At 37.4% G+C, this 15,587-nt stretch overlaps 2 protein-coding genes across 2 annotated transcripts in view; both read left to right on the top strand.

Annotated features, from left to right (window-relative positions):
* The window catches only part of LOC109073685 (NACHT, LRR and PYD domains-containing protein 3-like), a 161,262-nt gene that overhangs the window by 110,394 nt on the left and 35,281 nt on the right, over window positions 1–15,587 (top strand). The window lies entirely within an intron of this gene.
* LOC109082127 (protein NLRC3-like) lies at window positions 6,061–8,411 on the top strand. The gene is made up of 2 exons (XM_042743764.1): window positions 6,061–7,880; window positions 8,037–8,411. The coding sequence occupies exons 1-2, from the start codon at window positions 6,076–6,078 to the stop codon at window positions 8,230–8,232; spliced, it is 2,001 nt and encodes a 666-aa protein (XP_042599698.1). The 5' UTR covers window positions 6,061–6,075; the 3' UTR covers window positions 8,233–8,411.

The following is a 15,587-nucleotide window of genomic DNA, read 5'->3' as shown; positions in this document are numbered from 1 at the left end:
TTCCGCAGCGTCCCTGTTCCAAGTGGAGCAGGTATGTTTTCCCAGTATTATCCAGTCTTACTGAATAGGTATTGCCATAGTAGCGGTAGCTGGTCTTCTTGTGCTGAGCCCTGGCCTGTGCCAGAAAATAGGGGTGCAGGGAGCTTTCACAGGACACTGAAAGGGGCAGTCGCTGTGGCTCTTTGGTAGGGATCCCAATTCATCGGTCATCCGATGTGATGTCGAGAGTGACCGACTGAAAGGGAGCATATCGGTTACCTATTGTAACCCTCATTCCCTGAGGGAGGGAACGGAGACTGTGACCGGAATGAGATTTTCATGTTACATTGATTTCTATTTTTATACACCATAAGAGATTTGTGTACGAGATGAAAAACAATTTCCTACATTAACAGAAAATTAAGTAAAACCACTTGAAACCCAGTGACGTCTTTTTAAAAATATCATAATCATAATCTCCTGTATCAAAGGTTGCACTTAAATCAATCAAGATTAAAATGCAGCAGGAAGCAGAGTCAACAGATTCAAAAGCTTGTGTTGATCCTTTTTGGATAAAAGCATCTGCTAAATAAACAAATATAATGTGGACTTTGACATTCTAGGTATCATCAATAATCCAGAGAGACACATTATTTATGGCTTTTTATGCAGGACATCCTTGTAGAAATAAAAATATAGCCTTCTAGATTCATATTGTATTCTAATGTCTCATGTTTTTTCCCTGTAAGTTTAAATGTTAAGCGACCTTGAGCTATGGAAAGGTGCTATAAATAAAAAAATTAAACAAAACTACTACTTTTTATGTTTAGATGTTATGGTCAAATTAATAATATCTCTGTTTTATGGATTCATTCAAATTGTGAAATTTCATATGGTTTGTATTATAATAACTAATAATGATCTCCTTAGGTTGGATAATTTTATGAAACTTATGAGAAAAAAATGCCCTATTTTGTAAGTGCCCAGTAAGAGTGGACCTACTGTATTGTAAAGCATTTTCTTCATATCTAACAGCAGTCAGTGAAGAAAGATGGCTTCCGTTAAACAACTGCTTTATGACACACTGGATGACATGGAAAAAGACAATTTGAAGAGATTTAATAGCTTCTTAAGAGAAGATGGACCTATTCCTGCTTCTGTATTGGAGAAGGCTAAGGCAACAGACACAGTGAATCAGATGCTGGATCGTTTTGGACCAGAAAGAGCTGTGAATATCACACTGGATATCCTGAAAAAGATTAACCAGAACAATCTTGCTGAACAGTTAGAGAACAAACAGAAGGAAGGTAATAAAGAAAAAATATTGTACTGTCAAACCTGTAATGTAAAAAAAAAAAAAAAAAAAAAGTGATAAATCTCTTTTTCTCTTTTCAAGTCAAGATCATCAGCTGATTTGATCTGAAAACTGAAACAGGTGCAGAAATAAATGCTGCAACAGTAAAATCATATGTTGGTTTAAAGGGTTAGTTCACCCAAAAATGAAAATTTTATCATTAATTACTCAACCTCATGTTGTTTCAAACCTGTAAGACCTTCGTTCATCTTCGGAACACAAAGCAACGCAACTGAAATGTTCCCAATAGGGATGTTCATTTCAGTTCTTTTTCCTAACCGACAACCAACGCTCTTTAACCGACAAGATTTTTTTTAAATTAGAATTTAATTAAATTAGAAAGGATAAGTGTCTGTTACCCGTTAAAAATACTAACATTTGTTTCCCAGGAATTCATTTTACATGCCAAAAAGCAGCAAACAACAGAACATGAGGATTCACATGTTCATCATATAACATCACGCACCTGCAGCGCTTCTGCCAGCGGCAAAAAGAACATAATAAAGCTAGCCTATATATATATATATATATATATATATATAAAAGGAAAAAAATAGGCCTATATGAGAAATATATTTTTACTTTAATAATAAACTAAGAAAATGAATGAAAAACGCAGTTTTGATTCATTTTTGTGCTGCGCAAAAGAAATCCAGACAGCAGAAAATGGCATCCCATTTTTCTTTAGGCTTATTTTACGCACAAAGATTTGTTTTTATTGTGAATGTACACAAATAAAGGCAAACCGTTTACAATTCCGATTATCTTTATGACTAAAAGGAGTAGTTGCTTCCATTGTTAGAAGGAAAAAATTCAAGTGATTGCGCTTGCACGCACACAGTTAAGCTTTGCTACCTTGACAATGCAGCCTGTTCATTATCATAATGAAATAGTCAGTCAAACATATGAAAAAAAACCACACACTGCTCAGTTTAAATATGTAGTAAAATCTGTGCCGTTAAGTGTTATCACCGTACCGCTGTGATGTTATGCAAAACATTTTGTTTTGCGTTGATATTGGAACACGAGTGAAGTATATAATAAATAATAATTTGGCATTCAAATACATCGTGAATACGGAAACATTTGATTTTGTGTTGAATGAGAAACCCAACATTGGTTTCAGTTTCGTTTTAGCCTGAATTAATTTGTTTTTAACTTTTTAAAGGCATATTTTTAATTCTTGTTCTTTTCTAAAAACTGTTAATTGAAATGATTTGTTGTGGAATGAGGGGAACTAAAATAGCCTAGCTATGTTTACAGTTTATCATAATGTTTGTAAACATTTTGCATCGGCATTAGGCCTATTTCTGAATGAAATAAAAAAATGTGACTTATTATACGTGACTTGTTTTTTTTTCTCTCTAAAAACTCTTTTTTTTTTTTACGCGGAGCATATTTTAACCATGCATCAAACCTTTTAAAATATTTAAAATATTTTGATAAATTACTGAAAATAAATAAATAAATGACTTTTTAAACAGTTTAACTGATTGTATTAATCGGTCAAAATTCTTAAGAGTCGGTTAACAGTTAACCTGTTAAAATGAACATCCCTAGTTCCCAAGTCCAGAAACAGCAAGGAGATCTGTGACATCAGTGGTTCATCCACAATAATATGAAGTTACGAGAATACTTTTTGTGCATAAAAGAAAAAAAGACGACTTTATTCAACAATAATTTGTCGTTCCGCATCACCCTGGTGCCATTTTGGAGAATATCTGCTGGAATTATGCTGTTCTGTGTCAGCTGCGTCATGCTGGACTAGTTTCCAACGTTGTTGTGATTTGATCTGAATGGAAACAGCGTATCGGATTATTTTTCAGATCTCCTTGCTAAGATTATGTACTTGGGAACATTTCAGTTGCATTGCTGTCTATGCAGGGTCAGACAGCTCCAGATTCCATCAAACACAACAAGTTGTGAGAAAGAGAACAAGATGAACAAAGGTCTTACTGGTTTGAAACTACATGAGTGTGAGTAATTAATGACAGAAGTTTCATTTTTGGGTGAACTAACCCTTTAATTCTAGATCCTGCACAAAGTTTACTTTATAAATCACATTAGCATTAGATTATTAAAGGTTTTTTTGTCTATAAACTGTTGAGGTTTGGTAATAATGTTGAAGGGTTTGGTAATAATGTTGCAGGGTTTGGGATATATTAATGCGATCAGGACTGAGGTTAAGTGTGAGGGGTACTGTACTGCACCAGCAGACCAGTTCAGAGAGCACCACTGACTTTTCAACAATGCTACGGTCCATTTAACACCTGAAAATGGAAATGACTGCCATTGCACCTCATATAGAGTGGTATACAGGGGAGATCAAAATTAGAGAACAACCTACAATTTCCTAAATTTTGATGTCACTGCTTAGTCCTGTTTGAAGTTATCCTAACAGGAGTGAAAGCACAGTTTTTAAGCATATTTCATGAGTTAAATGTATTCTGAAGGACAGTATAAAAAAACCTAAATGAAATATTTGAAATATAACACTGATCAAAATTAGAGAACACTTACAGATACCTCCAAATTATTGGTTTTAATCTGGCGCCTGATGCTAATTTCTTTAATTATATGACAAACCCTATTTAACTGGCAGCATTCTTCCAATTTTCACTGAGATTGCAAGATGTTGAGCCGTTCTAAAATAACTGAAACCCTCCGACAGCATGTTGTCCACATGAAGGCAAAGAGGATAACTCTTCCAGTCATTGCAGGAGAAGCTGGTCGTTCTAAATCTGTAATTTCTAGAATATTGCATCTTTACAATGACACTCTTTCAAGTGACAAGAATTCATTGGATTGTCACCCATGAAAGACAGAACCACTGAACTAGGGTATGGATCTGTCTCGGCACGTTTAAGGGAATTTGGACTGAACGCCCACTCTGCAGTGACCAAGCCTCTCATCAGCAGAAAGAATCAAAAACATAGGCTCACCTTTGCTGAGGAGCATGTTGTGTGGAGAGAGGAGAACTGGTCCAAAGTTCACTTAGTGATGAGAGTTAGTGAAAGGTGGAGGGGTCATGGTTTGGGGAATGTTTTGGGCAGCAGGAGTTGAGCCTCTTATACAGCAACATGGCACAGTGAATGCAAATGTTTTCAACATGCGGTTCCTTCCCTGCGTTCATCGCCCAATCAGCCGGAATTTTTTTATGCAGGACAATGCTCCTGTCACACTGCAAAACAGGTAAAGCAGTTCCTTGAAGCTGAAAAAAATTTAAATAATGAAATAGCCACCCCAGAGTCCCAATCTTAGTAAGCTCAACTGAAGTCTCTGGAAAATCTTTGGTGACAAAGTTATGGCTAAGAAACCCACTGCAGTCACCAAACTTTGGAAGAGTGTGGAAGAAGAGTGGACCAAGATCACTGCAGAGCAGTGTAAGAAATTAGTGATCTCCTGTGGCCGCAGATGTGCTAAAGTCATTCAAATCAAGAGCCTGTGCACTTCCTACTAATTTCTGACTGCGGTAACCTTTTTAGTAATTTTAGTAATCTTTCGTCATGCTACAATCACAGCTGTTCTCTAATTTTGATCACTACAAAACTGAATAATTGTTAATTTAGATTTTTGTTTTCCTCAAAGTAAAGGTTTTTTGTTTAAGTGCCTTGGCTATTTTGTAAACACTGTTCTACTAGCATAGTATAGCCTCAAATAAAATTCCTTCAAATTTTGACCGGGGAAGATTACATGATTTCTGAAAAAATCAAGTGTTCATAAATTGTTGTATAATTTTGATTTCCTATATTAAGGCTGTTTGTTTAACATGTTAACTTAATTAGTTATGAAAAATAACGCAATTAAAATATTTTAACAGTAAATATACTGGCCCTGCTTCAGACCTGTTTATCATCTTACATTTCATACAGTTGACTGTTGACAAATATGATGCAGGGGAACAACTCCATTAATGCAGTTATCCCATAAAATTCAATATTGTTGTAAAAAAAAAAGATTTTTATTGTTTTTTTTTTTTTGTTTATTTATATCATATGTTTATAACAATAAGTGAGTGAGAGACAAACAGGGAGGTGATGTTTTTTTTTTGTAATAGCATGACTGCAAATGTGATTTCAGTAAAAACAGTTCAGTAAATAAGAAGTTAATATTGTGTTATATTTTAAACACAATATTGTCTCGTTTTGCTCAGTTTTGCCAATGAAAATATTACTTATAAAGCAATAGCAGTATTGTTGTGCATCTCCAAGCAACACAACAGTGTTTAGTTTCTAAATCAGTGTTTTGAACAAATCAGGTTTGAACCAATGAGTCAAAGGCTTTTTCATAAAGAGAGTCATTTATGTCATTCCTGAATGAATTATCCATTTGAACAAATCAAATGAATCATGAAATGACTGACTCATAAAGACATTTACTACTACCTCCTGCCAGCTGTATTTTCTTATTTAGAGTATCATTTCATTTTAAAGCAAATTAATTTACTGGCACTCTTGTATGAACTATATATAGATAGAGAGAGAGAGAGAGAGAGAGAGAGAGAGAGAGAGAGAGAGAGAGAGAGAGAGAGAGAGAGAGAAATTCAAATTTATCATGGAAAGATTTTACAAATTAATGCTTTCTGGAGTTTACAAATTAAGGCATCTAAAAAATTATTTGATGCTTAATGAAATTCACTAAATTGTTTAGGTCTGTTTATAATGTTTTCTAAGTTAATTTTGTTTTTTGGTTTTTAATTTTGTTTTTGTTTTTTTTTTTTTGCCCTTTTAACAGAGGATTTAATGCTGCAGAAATTCTTGCAAATTCACAAAACCAACATGAAGAAGAAAGCAAAGTGTATTTTTGAGGGCAACAAAGACAATGACACAGATCTCGAGACTGTTTACACAGAGCTGTTCATCACGGAGGGAGAGATGGAAGATGTCAATCATGAACATGAGATTCTGAAGATTGATGAAGCTTTCAAGAACAAAAAAACACGGGACAAACCATTCAAATGCAATGATATATTTACTGAACTAAGGAAAAATAAAGAGGAGAGGATTGTGCTGACCAAGGGAGTTGCTGGGATCGGAAAAACTGTCTCTGTGTACAAGTTCATCCTGGACTGGGCAGAAGGAAACACCAATCAGGATATAGAGTGTGTGTTCCTGCTTCCATTCAGAGACATCAACGTGATTAAAGATAAAGAGGTCAGTCTCCATGAGTTTCTGCTGAAATTTTATCCTGAACTGAAGGACCTGGAGAAATCTAAGTTATATAAGAAATGTAAGCTAGCATTTATATTTGATGGACTTGATGAGAGTCAACTCCCATTGAATTTTAAAAGCGACACACTAAACACTGTTGAGGAAAGAGCATCTGTAGATTTGCTGTTTACAAGCCTGGTGAAAAGTAAGCTGCTTCCATCAGCTCTTGTGTGGGTGACATCACGACCAGCAGCGGCCAATCAGATCCTTCCTCAGTATGTAGGTTTGTTCACAGAAGTGCGAGGATTCACTGACAAACAGAAGGAGGAGTACTTCAGAAAGAGATTCACAGATGAGACTCAGGCCTCCAGAATCATCTCACATATTAAGTCGTCTCGTAGTCTCTATATCATGTGCCACATTCCTGTGTTCTGCTGGATTGCAGCCACAGTACTTCAGAATATTCTCATCAAGAACAATACAGAGAACATCAGCACAACACTCACTGAAATGTATATTCACTTCCTGCGGATACAGATGAACATGAAGAGTCAAAAGTATGATGAACAAGAAGAAAGAGAATATTCAGAGCACTTAAAATTAAATAGAGAGGTGATTTTGAAGTTAGCCAAGCTAGCGTTTGAACAGCTGAAGAAGGAAAACATTGTGTTCTATGAGAAAGATCTGAAAGAATGTGGTATTGATGTGAGTAAAGACACTGAATTCACAGGAATGATCGCTGAGATCTTTAAGATGAAAGATGGACTTTATAAGACAAATGTCTTCTGCTTTGTGCATCTGAGTGTTCAAGAGTTCCTCGCTGCAGTGCATGTGTTCATCTGCTACCTGAACAAGAACATGCGAGAGCTTCAGTTTTTCTTTGAAGATTCACAAACTATAGCCACTCGAAAGCTTCAGTTCTTTAGAAATGTCAAATTTCATGACTTAACAAAGAGGGCCACTGATAAAGCCATGAAGAGTAAGAGAGGACATCTGGACCTGTTCCTGCGGTTTCTGATGGGTATTTCACTGGAATCCAGTCAGAACCTGCTCAAAGGTCTGATCACACACACTAAAGACACCAGTGAGAGCATCAGAAAAACAACTGAACACATTAAAGAATTACAAAAACAGGACATCTCAGATGAAACTTTAGTCAACCTATTCTACTGCTTACTTGAGCTCAAAGATCGTTCAAAATATGAAGAAATCCAGAGTTATCTCAGTTCAGATGAACATCCAGGAAGAGACCTCTCATCTTCAATGTGCACACTGGTGACCTCAGTACTGCTGATGTCTGAGAAGGTGCTGGATGAGTTCAGTCCAAAGAGGTTCACGGCGTCATCTTCAAACTACAAGAGACTCATTCCAGCTGTGAGGTGCTGCAGAAAAGCCCTGTGAGTAATTTCACTGACTGCTGTTTAATAAAATGTTTTATCCTACCTCATTAAACAATTAAATGTTAAAATATCTGGATTATGAAGGGTATACTAAATTATTGCAGTAAAACTGAAAATCAGAAAATAATCTGGTTAAACATTCTGTTTTGTCAGATTTGACGGCTGTGATCTTGATGAAACATGCTGCGAAACTGTGTCTTCTGTGCTACAATCGTCAAACTCTCATATGACAGAGCTGGACCTGAGTAACAATCACCTGCAGGATTCAGGAGTGAAGCTGCTTTCTGATGGACTGAAGAGTTCACACTGCCAACTGAACATACTGAGGTTTTACATTCACATTCACTGAATCACTAGGTTCAAATATGTGGAAGAATAGGTGTTTCTTAACAATAGTTAGCAGATATTTCAAGTCTATACTGTAGTACGATTGTGTCAGTGGCATTTTCTCCAAGAACACAATTATGATTATGAGAATGAAATAATACCTACATTTCTTAATGACTTCTTAGAACATTGTTTCAGTGAACTGTTTTAAAAAAAATTCCCTTACCTTATGAATTTGATTAAAAAATAGATTTATTTTCACTTCAGTTAACTCCTTTGCTCAGAGTATCAAATTATTCTCAGTTCTTGCCTCATTTCAGTAGGACAGATTTAGTGTGTTGATAACTGGACAACCGCTGTGACTGTATCAGTGGCTACATTTACATGCACCCAAATAATCCATTTGTAAAAGGATTGACAGCTCAATCAGATTGAAAAAACGTTCATATAAACACCTTAATCAATCCAATTGAGCTCGATCGGAATGAAATTTCGATTGGAATGAAGGGGGTGGTTTATTCCTCTTCTAATACGATTGAGTGTGCATGTATGAAGGTTGGGGTATTGAACCACGAAACTGAAAGAACTGCGCATGTGCAATGACGTAGAAATAACAGACTAATGACATATGACACATGGAAAGAGCGGCTCTTCCTTTTGAATAAAGTTTTGTATAAATGTGTGTCCTGTCATTATAAAACTCTCCTTTAACTCGGCTTGTGGAGTGGAGCAGGACAACCTTGATTTGGATACTCAATTTGAAGCTTGTGACATATAAACGCGCACATCAACCCGATCATTTTATTTAGCGTTCATGTAAACACTACAATCAGATTCAGCAATCGTAATGAATTCAGTCCGATTGAACCAAAAGGTGTGCATGTAAACGTAGCCATTGAGTCAGTGAGTCGAACTGGATCAGTTTGATTCATGAATGATTTGCTGCAGTGTTGAGCACAAATGCACCAATGAGTTATGAACAGGAGTTGACCATGAGGCATTTTTCTTTTGAGTAAGTGAATTTTTTAGTTTTAGTTTATTGTTAACACTTTATAATAAGTATACAGGTTACAAATTATTGGCAAACTATTAGTTTTGTTTGATTGTTGTGTACTTATAGTGCTGCAGAAAAAAAAAAAAGCGGTAACAATTTATCTCAAGCCTGTATTTATAATACATCATAAGGGTATTCGTAAGGCATTATACTGAATGAATAATGCATTGTTATGTTGTATCATCTCATAAATAATCATAAGAACAGTTTTAATGTATTATAATACTTACTTATTTGAGGTTATAGTATGATGATTTATAACACACAATGAACATGTTGCATCCACTTAAGTTACAATGAATTATTTCCCATAGTTATAATGTATTATAAGTCTCATATCTTGCCATATATATTGTTTAAGACCTGCACAATAATTTAGTAGATCTTATAAGTGTTTTTACTGAAATATTACAAATACAAAGTCTTCATAAAATACATCCAAAAAGCTTTATAATGTGGTCTTATTATTTATAGGTGTTCTTTGTCTGCTTTAAGTAAAGGGTAACACTTTAGAATAGAGAATACTTATTCACTATTTACTATGACTTTACCCTCAATAAAATTCTAATTTGCTGCTTATTAATAGTTAGTAAGGTAGTTGTTGAGTTTAGGTATTTGGTAGGATTAGGGATGTAGAATAAGGCATTAGTATGTGCTTAATTAGTACTAATAAATGGCTAATATTCTACTAATATGCATTCTATTAAGCATCTAGTTAAGAGACCCTAAAATAAAGTGTTACCAAGTAAAGTAACTTCACCTTACTTAAAAGCAAACAAAGACCACTTATAAATAATAATATTTTTTTTCTCAAACAACCATAAAATCAGATATTAGATCAAATGAATGTGTACACATTGTTACAATTATAACCAAACTGCAACAAAATAAGGGAGACGCCACACACAACTGCAGCTTAACTATATTTATTTAACAAAAGAAATAAGTGTGAAATTCGTTATCAGTATAAATGTACGTCAGTATGTCAGCAAATGAACAGAAGTAAAATCAGTGACAACCCAAACAACGAAAAATCCAGAAGGTACATGGTCAAGACAGTATAAATGTACGTCAGTATGTCAGCAAATGAACAGAAGTAAAATCAGTGACTCAGAAGTTTTCAAGAGGAACCAACAAACAATAACACGTGACATGTCTGTTTGGCTCAGTCGCATCCGATCTGAGCCATTTCCAAATGTGGTTTTAAATCAGATACATAATAAACACACATATCTGATTCCCCGCAGAACTCCCAATGCGAGGGCAACACGTTTGCGTTTAATGCCGGTGTGCTGTATTCGCGCTCGCTTTTTTTTTTTTTAAATGGAAACTTAATAAAAATACACATTCAGGAGCTGGTTTTCAACCTCTGCCCCGTGAATTATAAAAATACAACAGCTTCGCTACTAAAAGCTACATTATATTTCTCAGTAATGAGGTGATAACTTTCAGTTGTTTGCAAGCTTCTCATTCGCGCGGTCTCTCTCTCTCTCATTAATTCATTCGAATTAATTTAATAAATATCATCTTGGTGCTACTTTATTTCACTAAAGAATTCTACCTCTAACGAGCTATATAAAATAGCATACCAAATGAAAATTACCGTCATTTTCCATCAATTATCTGTTAAGTGAGATTTTGAGCTGCAAAACATCCACGACAGCCTTTGTCCATGCTGGCAAATAACAGCCAAATGGCCACTCAACGTGAATTATATAAATAATTTTAATAGCACGGCCATTCAAAACATGAGGATCTACCATGTGCGATCACACACAATCATTTTGGGGCAGGAAATAGAAATTGCTGTGTGCAAGTGTCATTGTCAGTATATTCAGTATCTTACTGATAATTAAGTGAAGTCATGTGGAGGTTAAGAGACTGAGTTTGAGTTAAGGAGCCTAATGGCCTGGGGGAAGAAGCTCCTCTTAAGTCTCTCAGTTTTTGCCATCAGGCTACGGAAGCGCTTACCAGATGGCAGCAAAGTGAAAAGATGGTTACTTTGCAGCGTTTGAGGTAGATGTCCTGCAGAGAGGGGAGAGCAGACCCTGAGATGCGCTCAGCTAAGCGCACAACTCTCTGCAGGGCTTTGCAGTCTTGACTGGAGCTGTTCCCATACCACACTGAGATACACTGAGTCAATACACTTTCTATGGCCCCTGAATATAAAGTTTTCAGGATTGCTGGTGAGACCCTGAATTTTCTCAGCTTACACAGATGGTACAGTCTTTGCCTGGCTTTCTTAACCTGAGTTTGAAATATGTGTAGTCCAAGTCAGGTCCTCTGAGATGTTTACACCGAGGTACTTGAAGCTGCTCACCCTCTGATCATAAGAGGGGTGTTGCTGCTGTCTCTTCTTGAAGTCCACAATCAGCTCTTTAGTTTTACCCACATTCATAGAGAGACAATTGTCCTGGCACCATGATGTGAGTTTCTCTACCTCATCCAAGTATAATTGTTGTTGTCTTCATTGTTGTTGGAAATGAGGCCCAGAACCACAGTATCAACAGCAAATTTGATAATAGATTTGGAGCTGTGGGAAGACGCAGTCATGTGTGTAGAGAGAGTAGAGCAGGGGACTCAGGACACAGCCCTGTGGAGCTCCCACATTCAGGGTGATGGAGTTGGAGGTGTACTGGCCTACTTTCACCACTTGAGGTATGCTGGTGAGGAAATCAATAATCCAGTCGCATAGTGAAGAATTCAGGCCGAGGTCCATGCATTTAGAAGCTAGCTTGATGGGGACTATAGTATTGAAAGCTGAGCTATAGTTGATGAATAGCAGTCTTACATAGTTCCCATTGCTGCTGTCAATGTGCGTGAGAGAAGAGTGCAGGATGTGAGAGATGGCAGCTTCAGTGTATCTATTGGGGTAACAAACTGAAGAGGGTCCAAAGTATCAGGGATGGAGAAGGACATGTTGTTCTTTATAAGTTTCTCAAAGACCTTCATGACTGTTGACGTGAGGGCAACCGGACGATAGTCATTCAGGCAAGAGGGGTTATTGTTCTTGGGCACAGGGATTATGACAGATTTTTTTGAAGGAGGTGGGAACCACCGAGGTAGCAAGGTACTCATTAAAAATAGATGTAAACAAACCAGCGAGCTGATCAGCACAGGACCTCAGAACATGGCGAGAAATCCCATCAGGACCTGCTGCTTTCCTGACATTCACTCGCTTTAGAGCCCTCCAAACCTCATCCTCCGACGCGCTGATTGGCTGACTCACGTTGCCGCGGTTGCATTCAAAGCGGCCGTAGAAAGAGTTTAACTCGTCAGCCAGTGACTGTTCTGCTCTCACAGCTGCAGAGGATTTGTTTCCAAAGGCACAGATGGTTCTTAGTCCATGCCACATGCGTCAGGAGTCATTTAGCTGGAAATGCGTTCCCTGTATCAGTGTTTGGTGGCTCTTACCACCGGTCAGATAGCATAGCACAATGTTTTGTACTCACTCATGTTCCCCGATGAGAGGCTGGTGTTGTATGCAGCGGTGCGTTTGTTTACTGCAGCACGGATTGTTCTGTCCACCCACGGTTTCTGATTTGAGAAGGTCCTTATAGTTATTATATCTGTAGCTTGTTCGGTTAGCGTGTTTACAAAGCTTAATGCTGCTTCCGTAAACTCGCTGACGTCAGAGGAACTCATTCGGAACATGTCCCAGTCTACGTCATCAAGAGCCAACTGTAGCATGGCTTCAGAGTGGGCAAACCAATGCGTCACTACCCTCTGCACCGGGGGTTCTTGAACGAGCCTTTGTTTATATTCCGGTGTGAGGAATATGGTGGCATGGTCCGATTTGCTGAAAGCTGGTAGTGAGTGAGCTTTGTAGCCATTCTTAAACTGAGAGTAGCAATGATCCAGTGTATTTAGTCCTCTGGTTGGACAGGATACATGTTGTTATAAGTTCGGCATGACCTGCCTAAGGTTGGCTTTGTTAAAATCTCCTGCGATGGTAAGAGCAGCGTCAGGATGTTTGTTGATGTAGCCGCTGAGCATATCATGGAGCTTAGACAAAGCCAAGCCGGTGTCAGCTTGCGGTGGGATGTAAACGGCAGTAACAATGATAGATAAAAACTCCCGGGGCAGATAGAGTGGGCGGCAAATAATGGATAGATGTTCCAGATGAGGCGAGCAGGAGCAAGAGTGGAGATATTCCTGGGGTCACACCATTTCTTGTTAATCATGAAACATACTTCTCCACCTTTGGATTTACCAGCCTCAGCTGTTCTGTCCATCCATAAAACAGGGAAGTTATCAGACGGCATTAGATATTCTTGGGTTTTCTGTATTTCTTTTAAACTTTCAGACAAACAAAGGATGCTACATTCCCTTATGTCCCGTTTGAAACTTATCCTGGCTCTAAGATCGTCCATCTTATTCTCCAGAGACTGGACATTGGCAAGCAGAATGCTCAGCAGAGGAGGGCTGTGTGCTCTTTTTCTCAGTCTGTTGCGAATCCCAGTGTGTTTCCCGTGGTGTTTCTTGATCCGTCGCCTCAGATGGTTATTCAGGTAGCCATTGTTCATCTCGGCGTTCCGGAGAATCTCAGATGGCCACAATGGGTTGGAGGTTAAAGTGTCCTGAAACAGGTTAGTGAAGCGCTTTCCAATGTCCAAAAGTGTTTCCTTTGTCGTAAGTGATCAGTGCTGACGATATGTGTGTAAAAAAGAGAGAGCAAAAAGAAAGTATAAAAGTAAATAAAAAAACATAATCTAGGTGGCGCGACCTGGACGGCATCGAACTCAGCTGCGCCATCTTGGAATTTTGTAAACACAGATATCGGATACCAGTCGTGTCTAAATTGAATGTAAACAGACGGGCCAAAAAATAGGATATGGTCAAAAGATCGGATCTGTTCCATAAAACAGGGAAGTTATCAGACGCCTAGAGGTCATGAATGCATGAACTAGTGTTTCGTAGCTTGGCAATGTTTCTAAGATGGAAGAATGCTGTTTTTGTAATATGGGAAATATGGTTTTCAAAATTAGTTGCTGTCTAATATAACACCCAGATTTTTGACTGTAGAAGAAGTAACAGTACATCCATCTAGTTGCAAACTGTAATCTACGAGATTCTGTGTACTGTTTTTTGGTCCAAAACAATGGAAACTAATCCCATATTTTCTATTAATATTACCAAGGGGCAAACATGTATATTGAAAATAGCAGAGGGCCTAAGACAGATCCTTGTGGCACTCCATATTATACTGGTGTTAAATGAGATGACTCCCCATTTAAATAAACAAAGTGGTAGCAATCGGACATGTAGGATCTAAACCATCTTAGAGCCTGCCCTTGAATACCTGTATAGTTTTTTAATCAATCTATGAGTATGTCATGATCTATGGTGTCGAATGCAGCACTAAGATCAAGTAAAACAAGCAATGAGATGCAGCCTTGATCTGATGCAAGAAGCAAGTCATTTGTAATTTTAACATGTGCAGTTTCTGTGCTATGGTGGGGCCTGAAACCTGAATGAAATTCTTCATACAGATAATTTTTTTTGCAGGAAGGAGCACAATTGAGCAGACACAACTTTCTAAAACTGAAATTCTTCATAGAGATCTTTGAAATGGGCCTATAATTTTCCAGTTCACTAGGATCTAGTTTGTGGTTTCTTAATAAGAGGCTTAATAACTGCCAGCTTGAATGGTTTTGGGACGTGACCTAAAGATAACGACGAGTTAATAATATTGAGAAGCGGAAAATAAGGATGGTTCTTCTGCTACAGGTTAAAACAACTCTTTCAGTAATTTAGTGGGGTACAGGACCTTATAGACATGTGTTGGTTTAGATGCCGTGATAAGTTTATTTAGCTCTTCCTGTTCTTTATAGTTGTAAAGCACTGCAGTTTATCTTTGGGTGTGATGGATGAAACTGAAGTATTAAGACGCTGTAGAATCTACATTTGTTATTGTATTTCTGATGTTATCTGTTTCATCAGTGAAGAAATTCATAAAGTCATTATTATTAAATGTTGATGGAATATTTAGATTGGGTGGCATCCCACGGTTATTTTTTATCTAGCCACTGTGCTAAATAAAAGCCTTGGATTGTTTTGGTTATTTTCAGTGAGTTTGTGGATATGCTCAGCCCAGGCAGTTTTTAGAGCCTGTCTATAGCTGGACATACTGTTTTTATAACAACACTTCTAAAAACTTCCAAGTAGTTTTTCTCCATTTGCGCTCAAGGCTACGAGTTTCTTTCTTGAGAGAGTGGGTATTACTATTGAAGCAGATTAGTCTCAAATATAATTCACGCAAAACAACACGATCACACATGTGTAGACAATTTCACATGCATGAAACCTAATTCACCTACACA

This window comes from Cyprinus carpio, chromosome A4 (genome assembly GCF_018340385.1).
Source record: "Cyprinus carpio isolate SPL01 chromosome A4, ASM1834038v1, whole genome shotgun sequence".
In the NCBI taxonomy this organism is placed as follows: domain Eukaryota; kingdom Metazoa; phylum Chordata; class Actinopteri; order Cypriniformes; family Cyprinidae; genus Cyprinus; species Cyprinus carpio.
Note: the sequence above shows the minus strand (reverse complement) of the source record. Positions and strands in the feature narration are given on the sequence as shown.

Coding starts and splice junctions, on each gene's coding strand:
- LOC109082127 (XM_042743764.1), top strand. CDS start 6,076: ATGCTGCAGAAATTCTTGCAAATTCACAAAACCAACATGAAGAAGAAA. Junction 7,881..8,036: donor AGGTGCTGCAGAAAAGCCCT/GTGAGTAATTTC, acceptor CTGTTTTGTCAG/ATTTGACGGCTGTGATCTTG.